Source organism: Callorhinus ursinus, unplaced genomic scaffold (genome assembly GCF_003265705.2).
Source record: "Callorhinus ursinus isolate GAN/ISIS: 27379988/994484 unplaced genomic scaffold, GSC_fseal_2.0 scaffold20, whole genome shotgun sequence".
In the NCBI taxonomy this organism is placed as follows: Eukaryota; Metazoa; Chordata; class Mammalia; order Carnivora; family Otariidae; genus Callorhinus; species Callorhinus ursinus.
The window spans coordinates 3202163-3224708 of record NW_027397082.1 but is presented as its reverse complement, the minus strand read 5'-3'; the positions used below and the strand labels follow the sequence as shown (position 1 = coordinate 3224708).

The 22546-nt window shown below is 39.3% G+C and overlaps 1 protein-coding gene across 2 annotated transcripts in view; it reads right to left on the bottom strand.

Annotated features, from left to right (window-relative positions):
* Positions 1–3699: 3699 nt before the first annotated feature.
* The window catches only part of CACUL1 (CDK2 associated cullin domain 1), an 82319-nt gene continuing 63472 nt past the window's right edge, over positions 3700–22546 (bottom strand). Inside the window, exons 6-9 of one of the 2 annotated variants that reach the window (XM_025880540.2) lie at positions 18479–18568; positions 15369–15507; positions 9092–9135; positions 3700–8661 (exon numbers count right to left, since the gene is read on the bottom strand). In XM_025880540.2, the coding sequence (XP_025736325.1) occupies positions 8621–8661; positions 9092–9135; positions 15369–15507; positions 18479–18568 (314 nt within the window). In that variant the 3' untranslated portion in view covers positions 3700–8620. Of the gene's footprint in view, positions 8662–8699; positions 8999–9091; positions 9136–15368; positions 15508–18478; positions 18569–22546 lie in introns of those variants that run through there. The other variant, XM_073904126.1, reaches the window with a different exon arrangement.

The window sequence follows — 22546 nt, the reverse complement described above, 5'->3', positions numbered from 1 at the left end:
TCTCTGCTTTCCTTCCACCCCATCCCTAAGGACACCATGATCTTACATGTTGTTAGTCTTCCTTTAGTTTTACTACTCATGAATCATTCTGACTTCTTTAACTCGTGATTTCTGAGATTCACGATGTGCAAAGCTCCACACTACCCTCACTGCTCTCTAGAATTCCATTGCACTGGGGATGGGCATTTGGCTTTCTTCTTCCTTCTTTTTATTATAAACAACACTGTTGCGACCATTCCTGTGGGTTTCCTGGGTGTATACACCCACACAGGAGTTTCTCCGAGCGTAAATCATTGCCTGTAAGATAGATCTGTGGTCAACTAGATAATACTGTTTTCCAAAAGTGCTAGTACAGACTTACATGTCAACAGCAGCAGATGAAAGAGACCCTGCAATCATAATCTGTCCAATTGTTGGTATTTTCTGATTGTTTAGTGGCTGCCAATTTGGTGGCCATGAAATGATAATAATGGGTTCATTTCCTGATGACTAATCAAGTTAGACATCTTTTCAGGTTTATGGGTCATTTCTGTCCCATTTCTGTGAAATGCTTGCATCTTTGCCCATTTCTCCCCTTTTTGTTACTGATTTGCATGCAGATAGCTCTTTAACAAGTTAGGTATGTTGTGAGTATCTGTATTGTATTCCACTTTGGGCTTATTTTTTTCACTCTGTGGAATGTTCAGTAAACAAAAGTGCTCTATCAGTGCAGTCAAATCATTCATCTTTCAATGTTTTGCACCTCCTCCTTTGTTTACAAAATCCTTCCCTTCTCAAAAGTCATAAAAACATTCTTCTATATTGTCTTTTAGAAGTTTTATAGTTTTAACTTTCCTATGTGAACTTTTAATCCACCTGGGATTGCTTTTTGTGCCTGATGCAAGGCAGGGCCAAGTCACTTTTTTTTGTGAAAAATTACTGAATCCCCGTTTATAAATAATCCATCCTCGGGGCGCCTGGGTGGCTTAGTTGGTTAAGCGACTGCCTTCAGCTCAGGTCATGATCCTGGAGTCCCAGGATCGAGTCCCACATCGGGCTCTCTGCTCAGCGGGGGGTCTGCTTCTCCCTCTGACCCTCCCCCCTCTCGTGCTCTCTCTCTCTTTCTCTCTCTCAAATAAATAAAATCTTTAAAAAAAAAAAAATAATCCATCCTCTTCCCCAAGGTCTGCCATGACTGCCCTTTTAAAAATTAAGTTCTCGTACTAATTGGGTCAGTTTCTGAGCAATTCATCCTTGTCCATCTACTCGTACTCTCTGTATCAATTCGACATTGTCTTAATCACTACATTTTACGGTAAGCTTTTTGTTGTTGCTTCTTGAGATGTCTGAGTAATGGTTTCTGTTTTTTTGCATTTTAGAGGAAGTTTTAAAATCTGGTCATGCCAGTTCCCTTCACACTTGCATTCTTTTTAAATAGTGTTCTGAATACCCTTGCCCTTTGCTCTTCCATTTACATTTTGGGATCAGCTTGTCAAGTACCACAGTGAAAACCACTGGGACTTTTTGTTGGCATTGCATTAATCTATTAACCAGTTTGGACAAAGAGTTGAGACCGAGATCATCTTCTCCATTACACGCTCTTCATTTATTTAGGTCAATAAAGGTGTTGGGTTTTTTTAAATCATCATTTTCTCATTAAAAGGCTTACACAGCTCTTAAGATGTATTCTTACATACTTTATATTGTTTTGTTCCTACCGTAAATTTTATTTCTTAATTACATTTAAATTTTTAAGACATTACAGCTTGTAGCTGGATGCATGGAAATATAACTGACATTTGCATATTGTTCCAGGGATCTTGATAAACTCTTAAGTCTTTTTCTTTCTTTTAAAGATTTTATTTATTTGACAGAGAGAGACACAGTGAGAGAGGGAACACAAGCAGGGGGAGTGGGAGAGGGAGAAGCTGACTCCCCGCGGAGCAGGGAGCCCGACGCGGGGCTCGATCCCAGGACCCCGGGATCATGACCTGAGCCGAAGGCAGATGCTTAATAACTGAGCCACTCAGGCGCCCCAATAAACTCTTAAGTCTTTTAATTTGCCTTGTAGACTCTGGATTTTCACAATCTGATCATATTTTAGTCCATTAACAGATAAGTCACACTGAATGATTTTCTAATATTAACCAATTTGCTCCCTGGGATAAATCCAATGCGGTCATCATTCCTTATACTTTAAATACAATGTTAGATTTGGTTTGCAAAAAATGCCTATTTTCAGGGCGCCTGGGTGGCTTGGTCATTAATTGTCTGCCTTCAGCTCAGGTCATGGTCCCAGGGTCCTAGGATCGAGCCCCGCATCGGGCTCCCTGCTCCACAGGAAGCCTGCTTCTCCCTCTCCCACTCCCCCTGCTTGTGTTCCTGCTCTGGCTGTCAAATAAATAAATCTTTAAAAAAAAAAAAATGCCTGTTTTCTTATTGGAAGGTGCAGGGAGATTTTATATATCTCCATCAGGTCTAATTTATTAGTTGTACTATTTAAATCTTCCATGCCCTTCATCATCATGATCGTGTCTTCTTCATGATCTATTAATCAGGGAGGTATGTTTAAAATGCCCATTATATTGGTAGATTAACCTATTTCTCTTTGTAGTTGTAGCCATTTTTTTAATACATGTTTTGGGGTATACGATGAGTCACTTAAGGTACATAGTTAAGAAGTTCAGAATTGTTCTGTCCTGGCCAATGAAACTCACTGCCCAAGGCAGAGGCTCTATCATGAGTAATCTGGGGAGGAAAAAGGGCTTAATACGGAGAGACTAAGGTTGAGAAAAATAACCTTACCCAAGAACACACAACTCAGTTAAGCTAAAACAGACTTTTGCTCTCAGATTATCTGTATATGATATTCCTTCTACCAAACTACGTTCTTTGAAATCCAAAATGTTTTGGAATTTTAGATTATGAAGACAAAAGCCAATAGAGGAAATAAACACACATCAACACACACAAAGAACTGACTCTAGTAGAAAAGTTTTATGCTTAGTAAAAAAAAAAAAAAAAAAAAAATCTGCTAAAAGAAGGGAGAGGATTTAAATAACTCCCTATGTGGCTGAAACAAAGAAAAAGCTGACGGAGGAAACTGTCAGGTGATTTCAATGCAGAGAGTAAAAGACAGTCATGGAATCCTGCTGTGTGCGGTAATCAAAAAGAAGGTACCAGTACAACACAGGTTAGGTTTTAAGAAAGAGCAGGATGACAACTGGCATTCTGAGAACACAGCAGGAAGGACACTTGAAGAGAGAAAGCAAGAGAGACTAAAATTGTAAAGTGAGATTTCAAAAAACCTAGTGAATAATTATTAATTTCATAGCAAGAAACCACAAAGGGTTATTTTTTAAAAGTGTGGTATCATCAATGCAAAAAACCACCAAGTCAGAAACTTTTGATAAAGGTCCACAATGTGCCAGTGTTTAAAGAAAAACAACATATACATATGTACATATGTATACATACTACATACATATGCAGAGCAACTAAATGTATATAATTAAATACACACACCACACCGTTTTTTTTTTAATCACTGGTACAAGGTCAAGATGGACACTGACCCTGCCAGCTGATTAACCAGCTGACAGAACAGACAATGTGCTGAGGGTGGTAATTATTTAGGAGGCATTATGAACATACTGAAAGCAAATCATATGTTCTGTATAACAAGTTACTGTGAACCAAGTATCAACATAACAAGCCAAGGACATCTGTACAAGATTTATTTCATTAACCACAATGTTTTCGAGTGATGGTATACACCCTTAATACAGAAGGAGTGAATCCAAATCCATCAAGAGTTAAAGGTCAGAGCCAAAGTCAGTGGCTTTAATCCCCAATCAGTAAGAGTTTCATCCACCATTTTGTTTTTCTTGGATTGATAAAAGAGATGGTGTACAGAACACCCTGTTCTAAGCTCCACCATGCTTTCCAACAAATAAGCACCACCAGGGACTAGACTTCATTGCTTCATCCTTGCTCTGGCTGTGCTGGTGGGTGGCAAGAGCCTCTTGTCTGCATTTGACCTCCTATTTATTCATAAGCATTCCTGTTTCCAGCCATAACTCCCCACAACTTCACATTTGAATAATTTCTCCTGAATCGCATGGTCTTAATATTGACAACCAGGGCTAATGAGAGCGATTAAATTGCCATCTGTTTAACAAAACATACCCTTCAAAGAAGAATATCCACAGTCTTATTGCATTTAGTACATCGTCACCACATTGAAATGACATGTTAGAATCAATACAAAATATTTATTTTTTTTCCAAACCACAAAATTTACCCCAGAGCCACACTATAAATTTCCTAGAATTATAAACCATTAACATTTTTCTAAACAATGCAGTCCAACCAGAAATGAAGATAATTTTCGACCAGCAGGGGTACAATGTATACTGAGGTCCTGTAAGAATGTACCTCTGATGAGGATTTTCTCTAATGCTCCCACAGCCACACCATCAACATCAGCAGAAATAGTCTATGTACTTGTGCCACTCGGCTCTGTAAAGAAGTTCAAAATAGGATCTTGGCCAGGCAAGGAGGAAAAGTGTCAGTGACCGAGTTCATCAAAACTAAGGGGACAAAACAGGTATCATTACCCTTGAAAAAGAACAGGGGTCCTTTCATCGATTCTGGTGGCCAGAAACTAGGACAAATTTCCACAAGGCAATGAAAGTAACAAGAAAGCCATTTCTCCAAGAACTCCTATTTTAACTTCTGATAAACGTGAACTTCATCTTATGCAATCTTACTGAAAACTGCAACCACAACCGAAAAGGTCCTATAAACCTATTCTAGGTGTCAGTCAAGGGATTCACATTCTGATCTTACATTTTGAAGTCCCCTTAAGAGGCCTAGACCTGGAGTAAAGTAAACATAATACTCTGAAGCGCAATGAGACACCATAAAAAAAAAAAAAAAAAAAAAAAATCAGCTCAAAACACCCCAACTGACTGGATACCTAATGTAGGTTTTTTGTTTTGCTTTTTAGTTTTAGAATTTTTTAATACCTCAGATTAGTGTATATTCATAAAACAATGTTCAGTTATTTTTAATAATAGCTTCTTCTTAAACAACTGAATTTTAGCTCAAGGGCAATGCCTCTATAATAATCATGGAAATAATTAACTGCTATAAAACAGAAAAAACACAGAAGAAAATATAGCCAGTCTCAATAAGAAAAGAAGACAAAATCTGGAAGTGCTACTCCGGAGATTAAACAGGCTTATTTAAATACTATGATACAAGTGCTCCTGCTCACTTTATACTGCAGAAACCAATCGTGTTTGCTAGATCACCATGACCTTTGCTAGTACGAGTGCACAGACCACCATTCTGAAGCTCTCCTTTTGTGCTGAAAAACGTTCAAGTCCCTTGTTCGGTCAGTAATGAATATTGCAAGGCGATGCATGTGCAAACTCTTCCTGAGGAATTCTTCACGTGTGCAAATTTGCAACCCGACAGAAAGCACGGCGTCTGCACTCCAGGGGAGTGCGGCTTACATGGCCGGGGCACTGGAGACGCACACGGCGCTAACGCCATGGGCGCCCATTCTCCTGACATCTCACTTACCGCTCAGCTTCTGTCCTATACCCCAAAGAAGGGGAGAGGAACTGCCTCAAACTTGTGAAAGGGACAGGAAAAAAAAAAACTTTCCCACAAAATTTAATAATGCACAACTCATGCATCCAGGTTTGTGTTTCTTCTAAATCTACCTAAGAACTACTAGATTAAGAGTCACACTCTGCGAAGTTTTGCCTTCCACCCCACAGAAAACAAAGCAGTAGCTCCTGTCAGGTTAGGGTGCAGCTGTGACAACAGAGACCGGGAGAGGACACTGTTACTGAAGAATAAGGCCAACTTTTAAAGTAAGTACCATCTCTCAAAACCATAGTCATTTACTTTGACGGGTCATTGTTCAGGTGACCGAGCTGCCTTTCTTTCGGGGAGTCTAGCTTCAGGCTGCACATACACACCAGTCGGGCTCGCCGGATCAACTACATGTAGCCTAATGAGACAATCAGCGTATAATTTTCTGTCCTCAGTGATTTGGGCCCCACAAAAGCTAGGATTTAACTGGGGTGGAAAAACTAGACACTGTACTGGCAAGAAAAATACAAGTAAACATGAGAAGAAAATACTTTCTGGCCAACCGGGCTTAGTCAATACAAAATGGAGGGCAAATCTTAATTTCCTCTCATGTTGCAAACCAAGAATTTTGTTAAACCCAATTAAATAAGCAAGGTCAATTTCTACTTAAAATAAAGAAATAGGTTTTTCATCCTGCAATGTACCTCAAGGGGCCAAGATGAGTAACAAGTCACATACACTAGGAGGTTGCATGTATGATTTCTATAGTGCCTTCCACTCACGGTTTTGCAGTACTAAGCCCTGGCCCACAGTGAGCTGCAGTCGCTGCGCAAATATTTAGAGAGACTAAATTTTGCAAACTTGGCCCACTTTTTGCTAACACATACATAATAATAATAAAAAGAAGACAATATAAAATCTTTCTCCATTAACTTAATAATGCAAAAGCATCAGAAGATTTTAATGCCAGTTCACATCATAATACAATGCTTTTATAGAGAAAGTTCCATTGTTGGCCAAAGAATACTCTCCCAGAAAAAGCATTTGGGCACATTATTAGGATAATGAAGAACTCATCCACATTTAAAGAATCATCCCAATTTTATTCCTTTCAGAAGTATTATTAAAACCACTCAGGAGAGATGTTAGTCGCAGGTGTTATTTATAAGCCCGCAGCGAGCACTCCATGGCAAGGAGTAAAATTTGGACTTCATGATGGAATGCAATTCTTCCTTGACACCACAATGTTACTGGGCTAGCAAATCAACCTGTACAGGGCACAGTGAGAGCCTGTATATATTCTTACAGTAATTCAGTGTTTATCAATACAATCTAAGATGCTCACAGAGTTAAACAAGTCCAATCCAAAGTCCTCTGCAAAATCCACCAACTCTGGTTTGTTTAAGTACTTAAAAAATAAATCTGACACCCTTTACGTTTACTTCTCAGAACAATAATTTTACAAATAGAGGACTTCTATTAGATGACTTCCTTGCTCCTATCATCACACTTCAAACTCTCCCATCCAGCCTGCTCGTGAAAAAAGACAAACTGTCGGCAGAGGCACCTATACGAGAAACGTGACAATCAGAAGTGTGACACTATCCCTGATACACCTTGTTTTGCCCCAAGTTCTCTGAAGAGGTAAATATTAGTGTGACATAGCCAAACAGAATCAAGCATATGCTCAATTTAGAGTCAAGCAAAATTGAGAAAATATTTTCACCTGCCACATCTATTTTTCGTTGCCTTCCAAAAACAACTAGAATAAGCTTTGGAGTCTTTTGTAAGAAACTAAACAGCACTGTGGGTACAGAAAAAAAAACAAAATATAGCTGTGTCACAGGTGGAAGGAAGCTTGAAACAGCAGTGCTACTTCTCTATTATACTTGAATATAATGCTAAAAAAGATGCAAACTGCAGACTTTTTTTTTTAAAAGTACCTACTCACCCATATAAAATGAAATGGATCCGGAAGCCCACACCAATTATTATATTTGGATTTAATAACCATATCTGCTTCCTAGAGCACCACAGTAACTAGCTGTTACCACTGGAAATTTCTCCACAATACTAAAAAGGGAGCTTAGTGCTAAAGTACAGCCCACCCCTACACTAGCATCATGCCAATACTCCAGCAGCTGGTGAAATCATGTGAAGTGACAGAGGGAATGGATATGTTCTACAAGAGTTGGTCCCCAACATTAATATGAACATGCCACAGTGAGGCAGGGGGAGATCTGACCAATGAGCAACACACTTCTATTTTCCCACTTACTTAGCATCCTGCTACAAAGTCACACCTGACATCTTAGTGGGTTAGTCTGTGATACCATAAACTTTTTCAGGAAGCATTTGTGAGTTGAACATCATGGTCACAGAGTTGCAAAGTGCACAAAGCTCAAGGCACACAGTAGAAAAAAGTTGTGAACTGGTGAGGGGAAAAGTTATAGCAGAAGCCAAGTTAGCATTTTCCTTTAACAAGACTTTCTAATGCTAAACTCTTTTAATGACCAACTCTTTTAAAAGGGGTTTGTTTTGGTAATGGGTGAAAAACACTGTATTGTAATGATCTGCTTGATTTTAAAGCAAAAGAGATCCTGATGTGTAAAGCCAATATGCTGAAGTGCCAAGTCCACAAATGAACAAAACAAGTGCTTTAAAAAAAAAAAAAGATTCTTCGGCTCTTATATTTTTGGAGGAAGCTGCTGATGTTGGCTGCTGGATTTCCCTTAGCAATGGTCACTTTTCAAGACGCTTGTTCCTCATGGAATCTGTAGATAAACTCATTAAAAGATTGTCCCATTTCAAAATCATCCCCAAGTCTAGCAGCAACTGACTGTTTTTTTTGTTAGTTTTTTTGTTTTTTAAAATTACAAACCAAAGTAAGAAGTCCAACATCCTCTTCCAAGAACAACTTTGTGACAGAGCTCCTGAGTGTCTGCAGGCCCCCCCCGCTGTGCTCCGAATACAGTCTCTGCAGCTCCAGTGTGTCCTCTTTTCGGGAAGGAAAGTACATTCAATACATTCACTATCTGTACCCTCTGGAACTTGCACATGCTGATGAGCTGTCTGGAAAAAAAAACATTGCAACGGGAAAAAGTATGAATAGCAGACAGCATTTGATAATGGTAAGAATCTCTTTATTTAATACATATTTCTCTCTCACCCCTCTCTCAATCCCCAAAAGGAGATTTAAAAAAAAAAAAAAAAAAAGCTGGCTGAAGTGTAAGGGGCTGTGTCATCAGGAACTGTATCATCATCCCATTCTAGTAGAGACTCCAGAATCTGGGAGGCTCTTGACAGCTGCTGAAAACCACTGCCACAAACCAGACTCCAGCGCTGCCACAACCCGCAGAACAGTCTGGCATCAATCACAGAGTGCCTCGTGAGGCCACCATCAAGAACACTGTGGATTTCATTATACTCACCGCACGGTCCCCACCAGGAGCTGCCTGACATAACAAAACCATCAGAAATGGTAAGGAACATCATTACTTACTATAAGCCAACTCATCCCCAGCTCTTTTCCGGGACTGGTCACCTCTGGGGATAAGAAAAGAAGGAATCAACAGAACACTCAGACATCTTCATACACCAAAACAGGAGAAATGAAAGAACTGATAACAGAAGTAAAGCACGTATTTCAATTCTAACAACCTATCTTAAAACAGACACTAAACTTTAACAGTAGTACAGTCATATATAACATGAATATTCTTAGCTAAAAGGTGCTGCCTTTTAAATATAGAAAGCTATTAAATGAAGGAAGGGTTATCTATAAAAGTGGCTTACACTGGGTTCTAGAAAACAGGTTCAGACTAAAAATGTCTTTGAAGATAAACCTGAATTCTGCTACCAACATCCCTAGTGACCTGGCATATACTAGGACAAATTTCAGATATGAATCCAAAATGTTCCCCCCAAACGCCCCCCCCTTTTTAAGGAGGCTCCACCCCAGTGTGGAGCCCAACATGGGGCTTGAATTCATGACCCTGAGATCAAGAGTCAGATGCTCAACAACTGACTGAGCCACCCAGGCACCCCTCCCCCAAAAAGCCTTATTATAAGACCAAACACTGCTTAAGGCTTTGAAAAATCTCAGAATCATTAATGTATACGAATGCCCTTCCCGCAGGTGGGAGAACACGAACCTTCACATGTATTAAGCAGTTCATCTTCAACACCTATAGAAGTTCTAGTTCCATTTTACAGATAAGGAAATAGAGGTCCTGATTAGGTCCTGTGCTGCCTGATAAATTCTAGTTTTATCTCTCTGGTTTCTCAGACAATAATCCAGACAAATAACTAAAATGCTCGAGTAATGAGTAATAACAATGGATTTGCTAGCTTTTTCTTGCTCAGTCCCTCAGTGGCATCTACACAGTTCATCTCCTCTTTCCTGAAACAGTTTTGGCTCCACCCAACACTGTCCTTGGCCACTGTTTCTTCTCCGTGTATATATTTGGCTTAGTCTAAGACAGCAATCATACCAGCCTGTGACTTGAAATACTATCCATATGCCAATGACTCCCAGATTTCTGTCTCCAGCTCTCATTTATTCCCTACACTTCAGACTTGTAGGTCCAACTGTCTCATCACCACTGTCACTTGGAAGATTGATAAATACTGCCAGTGTACCATGGTCAGTGACTCCACTCGATCCCCACTCCTTCTCCAGTCTTCCTCAATAAATGGTACTACTAGCCACCCAATTACTCAGACCAAAATCCTAGCTCATTCTTGATTTCTTTCTTCCTCTCATTCCAGAGCACTCTGTAGCAAAACATAATCCAAAATCAAACACTTCCCAACAACTCCCTGGCTACACTCCCAACCTTCGCCACTATCATCTCTCCCCCACACAATCTGCAAGAGTCTTATTATTAGTCCAGACCAGAGCCAGAGCAATCTTATGTAAAAGCATAAATTAAATTATTTCATGCCTCTGATTAAAGCCCTTCAGTGGCTTTCCATCACAGTTAAGAATCAATTCAAATTCATTTCCCAGTCCTATGAGACACGGCTCTTGCCTACCTCCCCACCCTCATCTTCTACCTCCGCTCACTGTACGTCAGCCACGCTGGCTCTCCTTCTTCCCTGGCACATGCTAGCACTTTCATACTTCCCATTTTCTCTGCCTGTAGCATGCCTGCCGCCAGTTAGCCATGTGGCTGTCTCCTTATCACCTACGTACGTCCTCACTGGAATGTCTCCCCCTCGGAAGGCATGTCATCTCCAGTTAGCTGGACCAGCCCTTCACTCATGCCCTGTCACTCACTCCCTCTTTATCCCACACTCTGTCTCAATTTCTTCACAGCACTTGTTATTATTTGAAGTAATTTGCTTACACGTTTGTTGTTTATCTCCTAACATTACAGCATAAGCTCCAAAAACACAGGAACTTGTTTACCCAGTACCTAGAACAGTGTCTAGCAGAAAATAAATATTTACTGAATTAACAAATCAGTGAATAATTGATAAATGGCCTCTACAGACAGACTATGAAGATGCTAACCCAAGTAATTATTTCATGCTTCAGAGTGATCTTCTAGATTAGCAGTTTCCCTCTCCCTTTCTCTGGCTGTGCTTAAGACCAGGACAGAAACCTCTTGCTGGCCGAGGTGAGGAGTCTCAATGACCAGGCAGGAAGAGATGATGTCAAAGGTCCTCCAAAGAGATCTTCTCTAGGTTGGGCATTTAGAGAAAAACATGCACCACATTTGGCATGAACCAGCCTTAGACGGCCTACAGAGCTCTTAACACCTGTGTCCTAATGCCCTTTTTAAATACCTCCTGTTAACACTATGCCTACAAAGCCAGTTGGCATCTCGTATTATTATTTACGCTTATGTATTACCTTACATGAGTACCATCACAGTAATATTCATCAAATATTCTGAAACAAGTAAGTTAATGCTGATCAAAAAGGAAGACATAGGATTTTATATCTAGAACCTCAACTTCTATAGATAACCTTCATTCCCACACCTGAAAGGTTAAATAAAAACTGAACGTGCAAAAATAATAGGAGAAAAATGTAGATGTGAAAACAACAGAAGGCAGAGAGAGAATGTAGATGTGATCTACACGAGAGGCTGCCAAAGATACCTCCTAATGCCCCACATCTGGAAAGCTATGGCTGCCCTCAAAACCAGACCCCTGTTACTAAATGAAAAAGTGCCAATTTTAGAGTGACCCTCTCAGTTAAAAAATCAACAATACCCCTACAAGGTACCATTTTGTTCCAGAAATCAAAGTAACAATTACTCTGCAAAATACTTGCCTTTAAAAGCTATTTGGTACGAGCTTTGAAGAGGCCCAACAGGCTGGTTTGAAAGAGAATGTTCCATCTGAGGGCATGCACGTTAGAAGTTCCCAAACAAGGTTCCCTCCATAATGTAATCTCAGACACCAACCTGCCCTCCCCCACCCTCCAATAATCAATTCAATTACCCAGATAACTGATAAAAACAAAATGTTGCTCTTAGCTTATATGTTAATTCTAGCTTACAAATAAGTATATTTCCATGTATCTAAAGATACTGCATATAAATTCCAGCTCAAATGAGAAATGCCCATTAACTATAATTGAGGATATATTTGACAACATTCACAACATTTCCAAAACACTTTGAAGACATCCTGTGCCATCTACATCAAAGCTGGGTGCTGCCTTTCAGGACCATACCACGTAAACAAAACACAGTCCTAAATGAAAAAATAGTTTGCAAAGCTGAACAGGAATCATGTGACTTGTTAGGCATAAACCATAAAATGACTGCTCAATCGGAACAGCCAGTAACAGAATTCTTGTTGGATAGCCTATACTATATTCTCAAGGTTTTCTGCACCAGTGGACACCATTTCTTCCAAAACAATCCTAGTCAAATAATGATCAAAGGCAGCATCAGGTCTGCCAGGGCAGAATGTGGAAGGCCCATACACAAGAGCTGGAAGCATAGGCAGATTCTCTCTCAGCTGCTAAGTATAGGACGGGTGCACATCCTTTCCGATGGGTCTGGGCCAGCTCAGCAGTGGACTGCAGGAAGTCCGAGAATGCAGGTTAGGCAGGACCTACAACGTGCAAAGTACCCACCAGAATAATTTGTAAGGCAGACTTCAGTTCTCATATTAATGTATAATATGTTGTTAATTCTAGAAGTGGCCCAATTTGGTTTGTACAACAAAACAGTTTAATCGTATCACCTCTTGGAATACTAACGTTTAAATGCAGCCCTGCACCCTGGTCTCTTCTTTCAGTTCCAAAATTAGGATTAGGAAAATATCTCTGGATATGTTTACACAGTTCTACACACTGTTGTGGAAGGTGAGTTCAAGGTGTTCAGAGAAATCCACAAGAGCTATCTTATAATACATTGCTTCATAGAAATAGAAGTTTTCAGAAGCTTGTTTATTTTTTAAAGGTATGAATAAACTCACCTCTAAAATTAAAAGAAAACATTCAAATAAAAACATGAATCAAAGCATAAAAGACTTCAATATTATGGTAAGTCTAGAGAAAACCATAAAAGGTAGACTCAGATTATTTTGCATTTACTTAATTTAAGAAAAAACTTTTAACTGTAATTCAAAACCCATAAGCCATAAAGAAAAAACCTGATAAAGTTACACAAAAATAAAAAACTTCTGCATGACTTAAAATAAAACAAAAAACCACCATAAGCAAAGTCACAAACTGCAAAAATCAACTGACTTATCTTGGGCAGAGAATCAATCTCTTCAACATAGAAAGAGCTCCTAGAATTCAAGGAAGAAAGGCTAACGAATAGAAAAGTGAGCAAAGGGCATAAACAGGCCATTTACAGGAAAAGAAATACAAACCTGGTAATATTCTCAGCCTCACTCTTAGTAAGAGAAATGCAAATTAAAACAATTTTTCGGAGTAATTATTTTTCACCTGTCAGACCAGTGAAAATCCAAAAGCCTAACAATATACTCTACGAGCAAGGCCATGAAGAAGAGGAACTTTTCAAACTGTGCTGGTGGATATGCAAAATGGCACAATCCCCCATGAAGGGCAATTTGGCGATATTAATCAAAGTTACAACTGACTGACTTCTTGATCCAGCAATCCCACTTATCGGAATTTACTCTCCATATATACCTGCAACAGGTACACAATTATGCATGTACAAGGGTATTCATCACAGCATTCTCTATCACAGCAAGACTGGAAATCATTCCAATTGCCATCCGCAGGGGACTGGTTAAACAAGTTCTATCTACACAACAGAAGGGGTAAGAAAGGAGTAAAAGTAAAAAAACTAAGAGTGAGGCTGAGAATATTACCAGGTTTGTATATTGTGTTTGTGTTTGCTTGTATCTGTATATTAAAATAAGTACTGAAAGGAATCATAAGGAACTAATAAAATGGTCACCTAAAGGGGTAGGAATAGATGGGGAAACAACCAGGAGCAAAACTTCTCAATGTGTACTTTCTGTATCATCTTTACTTTTGAACCACATGAATATAATAGCTCTTCAAAAATAAGTAAAATTACTATAGCATTAAACAGGCTCATTCTGTATATGAAAATAATACTGCTATTAGAAATATTGTAATTAATGTCAGAAAACACCTGACCACTGGACTTGAGGGAGGAAAATCAGCTGCTTACATTCCAGCATTTTCTATGGCCTTGCCTTCCCTTAACTTGACCCAAGAAAGTCAGGTCTGCCAGACCTACCTACACAGCTTCCATGAGCCTTTCCCGTATGAGCTGCCAGTGAGTGGGGTCACTGAGTGGGGATTACTCAGTGACCCCACGTCCACAGGAATACAGATGGCACCAGGACAAAAGGGGAATAAATACCAATGCATGAGGCTGCAAAGAACAGATTTTTCGGCTTTCTTTCCTAATCTGTGCTGAGACTAGAGACAGTAAAAACGATCTTGGTCAAGACTGGTATTCTGAGATGTAGCTTGGCCTCAGAACCTATAAAAGAGAATGTCCATCCCCAGCCCTAGTCAGGTAAGCGAGTCAATATTCAACCTACTATTTATGATCACAACTATACCTCAGGGAGAAACCTAGGCGTCTAACTTTCCATAACTTTCTTCCTTTAATGTCAGGAATTCAAATAAGAGAAGATATGTAAAAGTGCTACCTTACTGCACCCTTCAATGATTTGGTGAGGCAACTGGGTGTTTTCCCATAATATAATCTATTTTGGTTGAAAATATGCACTTTGCAAGATTTTCTGGGATATAGCTAAGATCCTGAATTGTAAATTTTAGAAAAATCAGCCACATGTATATATCAAAACCAAGGAAGGCAAATTTTCTGGATACATATAGAGATATCCTACTTTTTAAGAAGAAACAAGCAGAATTTAGGGCAGAAGTAAAAATACGAAAACCAGAACTGAAAAGCCATTTTACTGGTTTAGTCATACACTAGTCATTTGCTAGTTCATTCACAGAACTACACTATAACTAACCGTAACACCCACCAGTGCTGGGAACAAGGTAGAGGGTTCACAACTGGAAGAGCGCTTACAGGCCTCCCAGCCTCACTGTCCCTCCAGCGAGAGCGCCTTTCTTCTAAACCCATGTTTAGTGAAGGGCAGCTTCCATCAAATCAAATCCCAGCTTCACCGTTTCCACAGGCAGCTAACCCCTCCCCCAGCAACAGCACCGTGATTGCTCAATGGCTGTCTCCCATTCTAAGAACCCTGGCCTCCCTCCCTTGCCAAGCCAAACCAGCCGAAGGAAATGGACATATTTTCTCAAAAAGAAAAGAAAAAAAACTTGCCTCGTAAAACCATTCTGTATAAGTTCTCTTTGAAGTTTCTGATCTTCAGCAGCATATTCAGAAAGTTCAGATTCCACAGCCGGAGGGAGAATGTTTGGAATAAATTTAGAAAACAGAGTTGGAGCCATCTGAACCCACTCTGTGAGGGAAGGAAAAGATTCATTAAGGAAATCATAAAGACAAATTAAATGAAAAAGGGAAACTTTTCTTTTGTTCAAAGAATATATGTATTAAACCGAACCTAAAGTGGGGAAAAAATTAGTGCAAGCCCATTCTGATAAGGAATATACGACAGATTAAATGTCCTTTCTAAAAAGAATTTATAGTACAAAGAAAGCAGATATTTTTACATTTTGCTGATAAACACTCTCTTACCCTTATTCTGTGAATACTAAATATAAATAACATCCACCTGTATCAAGGGCATGCTAAAACTAGCACTCCCCCATCCTTGTTTCTGGTCCTAATTTAGCACTGTTAAACCCCTGTTAGATTCTTTTAATCCTGCCCTTTCAAATTTTCCCTTTGGAAAACATCTTGGCTGTATAGATCGAAAACCACAAAATGTCAATCTGTATTTAATCCAGTGAGCTCAACGCTTTAAAAATTGTAATCTGAGTAAATAATTCTAAATCTTAAAAAAAAAAAAAAACCAAAAAACAAAACAAGGGGCACTTGGGTGGCTCAGTCATTAAGCATCTGCCTTCGGCTCAGGTCATGATCCCAGGGTCCTGGGATTCAGCCCCGTGTCGGGCTCCCTGCTCAGCAGGAGCTGAGCTCCCTCTCCCACCCCCCCTGCTTGTGTTCCCTCTCTCACTGTGTCTCTCTCCGTCAAATAAATAAAATCTTAAAAACAAGCCATGTTTGATGCTGTGCAGTGCTGGATGCTAGGTCAATGGTAAGTAAAAAGTGTCCAACAGGAGAATAGTTAAGTTAGACATGACCAAAACAAAACAACAAAAAAAACAAGTACCACAAAAAACAAAACCAGAGCCAATCCACTCATCCCTTGTATAAACTCATGGCAAAATGTTCTCAACAGTGTCCCTCCTTCCAGTTCAACTCAAATATACCTTTAGAGTCTCAATACGGAGACCTGGAGAACCACTGACCCACCAGGGAGGGGTGGCAGGAGTCAAACTGATCTGCCATTTTATGGAACTCCAGGAAATCATTAAAATGAAGATGAAGAAATCAAAGAAAAGTGTGTGTATTAAACGAAGAAGGGCAGGATAGGAGAGTTGGCACTGTGCCTAAACTAAGCTTCCTAAAGATCAGATGGACACATACCAAAAATTCTAAGAGTCATAAGAATCTCCAAGGATTAGGACCCAGGAATTTAGTTTAAAAAACTTCCTTGGGTGATTCAGATGCATTCATTATATGAAGATCAGCACTTGAGAACCAGTACAGTGGACTCAACTTTTTACACTTAAAATTCAACTTTTAAAATATTTTAACCTTAATCTGTCAGGTGAATAAAACTACTTCAACAAACCAGGAAGAGAATGGGTACTGGCAAGACATGTAAATGTCAAAATATTTTTAATAGTATCTCAGAAAATGCCTAGTGCAGCAAAAGGTTAGTCTCTGATAAAATTCTTTTCAAAAGGACAACTCTCAAAGACAGAATTCTCCTCACAAGTAGTATGAATCCTATTACAAGAGCTCAAACCTGGATAAAACAGCATTTGGATAAACACGTATCTATGAGTTTTTCTACCCTTAGTGATTAGTTTTATTTTGCCATTTTGTTATTTATGATAAAATCCAGAGCTGATAAAGCTGCCTACTCTTTAGAGACAGAATTTAGAAATGTGTTTAATACCACGTTTGGATGATTCCAAAATAAAAGAAAAAAAAGCATTCATAACCTAGGACTAAAAGAAAAATTCATGAGCCATTTTTATCACATTTAGTAAAATGAATACAAAACTGAGAAACTAGAAACATCAGTTTATTGGACATATGTAATATTTTTGCTACCTTATAGAAGTAATTGCTAAGAAAAACTTGTTTATGAAGTAGAGTAAGACCCGATGCAAATTTAAGTTAACATGACATCAGGATATTCTAGAAGACCCTAACTGCTTAAAGCAGCCTGGGAAAGAAGGTATTTCTGACATCACAGTCTACCCACAATGCCACAGTTTTTAATTTGTTTCCATTTCAGCGAACTAAATTCTGACGTATCTTTCAAATTATTTAAGCAAACAATCAAGCCATCAGTTAATTAAAATAACTACTGGACCTAACTGGATAGTAATAAAAACAGCTAATGTTAGCCACGCTTATTATCAGGTACTATGTTAAGCTCTTTAGATAATGTTTTATTTCATTTAACCCTTATAGACAAAAGAATTCCACAGAAAAAGTACTGTCAAAAAAATGTCCCTTACGTTTCTAGATGGGGTAGCACAATGTTCTACCCTGAGAATTTTTGCAATCTCTTTACTATGGGCTTTTAAAAAATTTGCTAGACAACTGTATGACAAGTTTGAGGTTCTGGCTTACAAACGGGAAGATATATACAAAAACATCTTGGAATTCCTTTAAATTCACAATGGCTTTTTTATTCTAAGATAGATACATTAAGATAATTTACAAACCATGCCTTTGAATATAGTGGTCTTTGATTTTTGGTTCTGCTTTACTGAGTATCTCTCTCCTCACAATACACTTATGAAATGACTGTAATTTTACCAACACTTCTAGATTCCCTGCAAGTTACAAAATTGGCCTAAGAAGATGGGAGTTGTGGATGTGTATGTCTATGCATATCTGCAGTGTGGGATACAGATGAAGGAGAAACTCCACAACAAAAAAGACAGAAATGAATACTGGACATGAGATTCAATTTTATCCAAAACATCTGCTACAAATTATTTCTTGTATTTCCTAAACTAGTCGGTTTTCCAAGTGAGTCCTGATTTTACATTTCACAATGATAACTGTACTATCTACTCAATTTTTTTTGGCTATAACAAATCCAAATACCATTAGGCCTCAAAAAAACACATAGACAAACACTCCCCTCTTGGATAAGGCTGGAGCTCTCATTAACAAACAAATCAACAAGTCCAACCTCAAAAGAAATGGTGACTGTTTACCTGGTCTGAGAGTATACAGGCCTTTCACAATATTTGCCATAGTTGAAGGTGTGACTTGAAATGGTGTCGACTGGGCTTCTAAAAGTAAAGCTGAAAGAGAAAATGGGTTAAAAATATGATAGAACACAATGATTGTCAAGGTTTCTCTATAATTATTTCTCCCAAAGACGAAAGGGCAAACAAGTGTAAGAAAAGAACAGCCCCAGGGGACAAACCAAGTCTACATGCTAAAGATTTTTTCTAAAAAATCCAATGCAGTAGAGTTCAATCTAACAAGTAAATATGTGCAGGTCTGTTAAAACACTAATGGAGATGATTCAATTCATGGGAATTCTGAAAATAAGCTTTCCAAAAGCAGTAGTATTCATGGTACTTAGTGAGTGAGCTGAAAGTGCTTCCCATTAAGTTCATGAGTCAGAAGATTTACATTTGGAAAATAAAATATTCTCTAACTCTCCCAACCATTGCTCTTTCCCCAAATCACCATATCTGAGGCCCTTGGGATATTTCTGAAGACACATTATTGGTAATTTTAGTAACTACGATCTGAGTCAGAAACTCACATTCCCGAACCCCACAGGTGCGTGTACTTTTTCCTTACTAAACATACAGGCAAGGAATTGCCTGGCTCATCCTCACTTTCTTGACTCTCACAACCACTTGACCCCGACTGACCATGCCAAGTCAGCTTTCTTTTAGGTTACCTTCTCCAACGAAAATTTTATTACAACATTTATAAATAAATAGGAATAATTCTTCTAAATAACATCATTAACAGATATGAATGTATTCCATCATTTTAGTAGATACAACAAATAACAATGATTCCCATTAACTTTTAATTTCTCTCAAAGACCACCTGCAATTTACTACCCCCAAAACCCACAAGACTTAGCATAACTTTATGCTAATCAAGGCTTGTAAAGCTGCATAAGCTATGCCTTTGCAAAAAGGAAAGCGCCTCCTCACTTGACCAGCAATGATTTTATAGTTTTCAAACATACAATGCGAGTTACATTTCAATTTATATGATGAAGGCCAGAAGTGCATTTAAGTGTATCCTTCTGATTCTATCAGCAATAGACAGTGATAACTCTGAAAGGCACAGATAAATTTTAAGGATGACAAATGTTAAACACTGCAGAAAATCAAATTTTAGGATGTAATGTTTAATAACTGCAATTCTAAATTTTAGGTTCTGGGAGTCTCTTCCACTCAATGTTATCTCTAATTACAACATGTGCCCCACACACAGGCTCTATTTCTATTCATTCATTTTCCTACTTTTTGACAATCGTTTTGGCCTTCATAAGTCTTGTTCCCACTAACTCTTCACATTCAATCACACCTTAATTATGTCATCAAATATATACATTTGGAAATGAAAAAATGATACATTCACAGATTAAATTATACATAAAATAAATAAAAATTAATTTGGGGAGCGCCTAGGTGGCTCAGTCAGTTAAGCGCCTGCCTTCGGCTCAGGTCATGATCCCAGCGTCCTGGGATCGAGTCCCACATCGGGCTCCCTGCTCATCGGGTAGTCTGCCTCTCCCCTTCTCCCCCAGCCCCCATTCGTGCTCTCTCTCTTTCTTGCTATCTCTCTCTCTCAAATGAATAAATAAAAGCTTTAAAAAAATTAAAAAATTAATATGGGATGGATTAATGAAAAGAATTACATTCGGGAGGAGGAGCAAGATGGCGGAGGAGTAGGAGACCTAAATTTCGTCTAGTCCCAGGAACTCAGCTAGATAGGAGATCAAACCATTCTGAACACCTACCAACGCAACAGGAGATAGAAGAAAAGAATAGCAGCAACTCTCTGAACAGAAAAGCAACCACTTTCTGGAAGGTAGGGTGTGCAGAGAAGGGAATCCGAGGCGATACTCGGGAGGATAGACGGCGAGGGAGGGAGCCTCCATCAGCCAATACCGTCAAGTGATAGAGCAGCGGAGCACAAAATTGGAACTTTTAGAAGGCGGCTCCGCTGAGGGACGTCGCTCCAGTGGCTAAGCCGGGGTATGTGTGTGTGGAACCCTCGCTGGGACAGTGTGGTCGCAGGACCCTCAGGGTCACAGAAAGACCGGGGGTGCCTGAGTGTGGCAGAGCTCCCAGGTATCGGAGCAGGGAAGCTGGCTGCAGACACAGAGCCGAGGAGCAGGCTCTCAGCTCGGGGTTGCCATAAACCATGATCCGCGGTACAGTCGGGCCACTGCTCTTCAAGCAGGGACCCAACAAGTGGCAGACCCGGGAAGACTCCCCTTCATCCCCCGGGGTGAGCGGCACGGGAGCGCACCACAGGAACCTGCTGGGTTTGGAGACTCCAAACAGGGTCGTGTGCTGGAGAGAGAAACGCTGGGTCACAGGCCAGGTGAGCACGGAGCGTGGCCAGAGAGAGGGGAGACAGAAATGACTGACTGCTTTTCTCTGGGAGCTCACTGAAGAGTGGAGACCCAAGCTCTCGGCTCCTCCGGGTGGAGATTGGGAGGCCACCATTTTCACTCTCATCCTCCAAAGCTGTAGGGAAAATTTGCAGGGAACAAAAGCTCCTGAGAGCAAACCCGAGCAGATTACTTAGCCCAGCCCCCAGCAAGGGCGGTGCAGTTCTTCGTGGGGTAAAGACATTTCAGAACCACTGCCAACAGGCCCCTCCCCCAGAAGATCAGCAAGAATAGCCAGCCAAGACCGATCACTGAGAATGGCAGAACTCCAGCACTAGGGGAATACAGCACACAGAATTCATGGCTTTTTTTCCCATGATTCTTCAGTCTTTCAAAGTTAATTTTTTTTTATTTTCCTTTTTCTACATTTTTTTTAAATTTTTCTTTTTCCCTTTTTCAACCAACATCTTATCAATCCCTTTCTTTAAAATCTTTATTTTTCATTTTTAGAGTCATATTCTATCCCTTCATTAGTGAACCTTATTTTTGGTATGTATATGTAAGTTGTTCTCTCTTTAAAATTTTGGGATACAGTTTCTTCTAGAAGACCAAAATATACCCTAAATCTCTACTGTATGGCTTTACTCTAGTCTCCTGCCTGATCACATTCTCTCCCCCCTTTTTTAATTTCTCTTCTTTCTTTTTTCAACCAATTTCTTATCAATTCCTTTTATAAAATCTTTTATAATTTTCATCTTTACAGTCAGATGCCATCCCTTCATCGTATTTACTCTTATTTTCATACATATATAAATTTTTCTTTCTTTAAAATTTTGGGAGGCAGTTTCTTCTAAAAGACCAAAATACACCCAAAATCTAGTATGTGGCACTGATCTATTCACCAGTCTGATCATATCTGATCATATCCCTTTTTTTTCTTTTTTCTTTCCTTCCGTTTCTTTTACCCTGGTTTTGGGTCTCTTCTGATTTGTTTAGTGTGTATTTTTCTGGGGACACTGCTACCCTATTAGCATTTTGTTCTCTCATTCATCTATTCTCCTCTGGACAAAATGACAAGACGGAAAAAAAAGCTCAAAAAAAAAAACAAGAGGCAGTACAGACGGCCAGGGACCTAATCAATACAGACATTAGTAAGATGTCGGAACTAGAGTTCAGAATGATGATTATAAAGATACTAGCTGGGCTTGAAAAAAAGCATGGAAGATACTAGCGGAACCCCTTCTGGAGAAATAAAAGAACTAAAATCTAACCAAGTCGAAATCAAACAGGCTATTAATGAGGCGCAATCATAAATGGAGGCTCTAACTGCTATGATAAATGAGGCAGAAAAGAGAATTACTGATACAGAAGACCAAATGATGGAGAATAAAGAAACTGAGAAAAAGAGAGATAAACAACTACTGGATCACGAGGGCAGAATTCGAGAGATAAGTGATACCATAAGATGAAACACTATTAGAATAATTGGGATCCCAGAAGAAGAGGGGGGGCAGAACGTATACTGGAGCAAATTATAGCAGAGAACTTCCCTAATTTGGGGAAGGAAATAGGCATCAAAATCCAGGAGGCACAGAAAACCCCCCTCAAAAGCAATAAAAATAGGTCAACACCCTGACATCTAATAGTAAAACTTACAAGTCTCAGAGACAAAGAGAAAATCCTG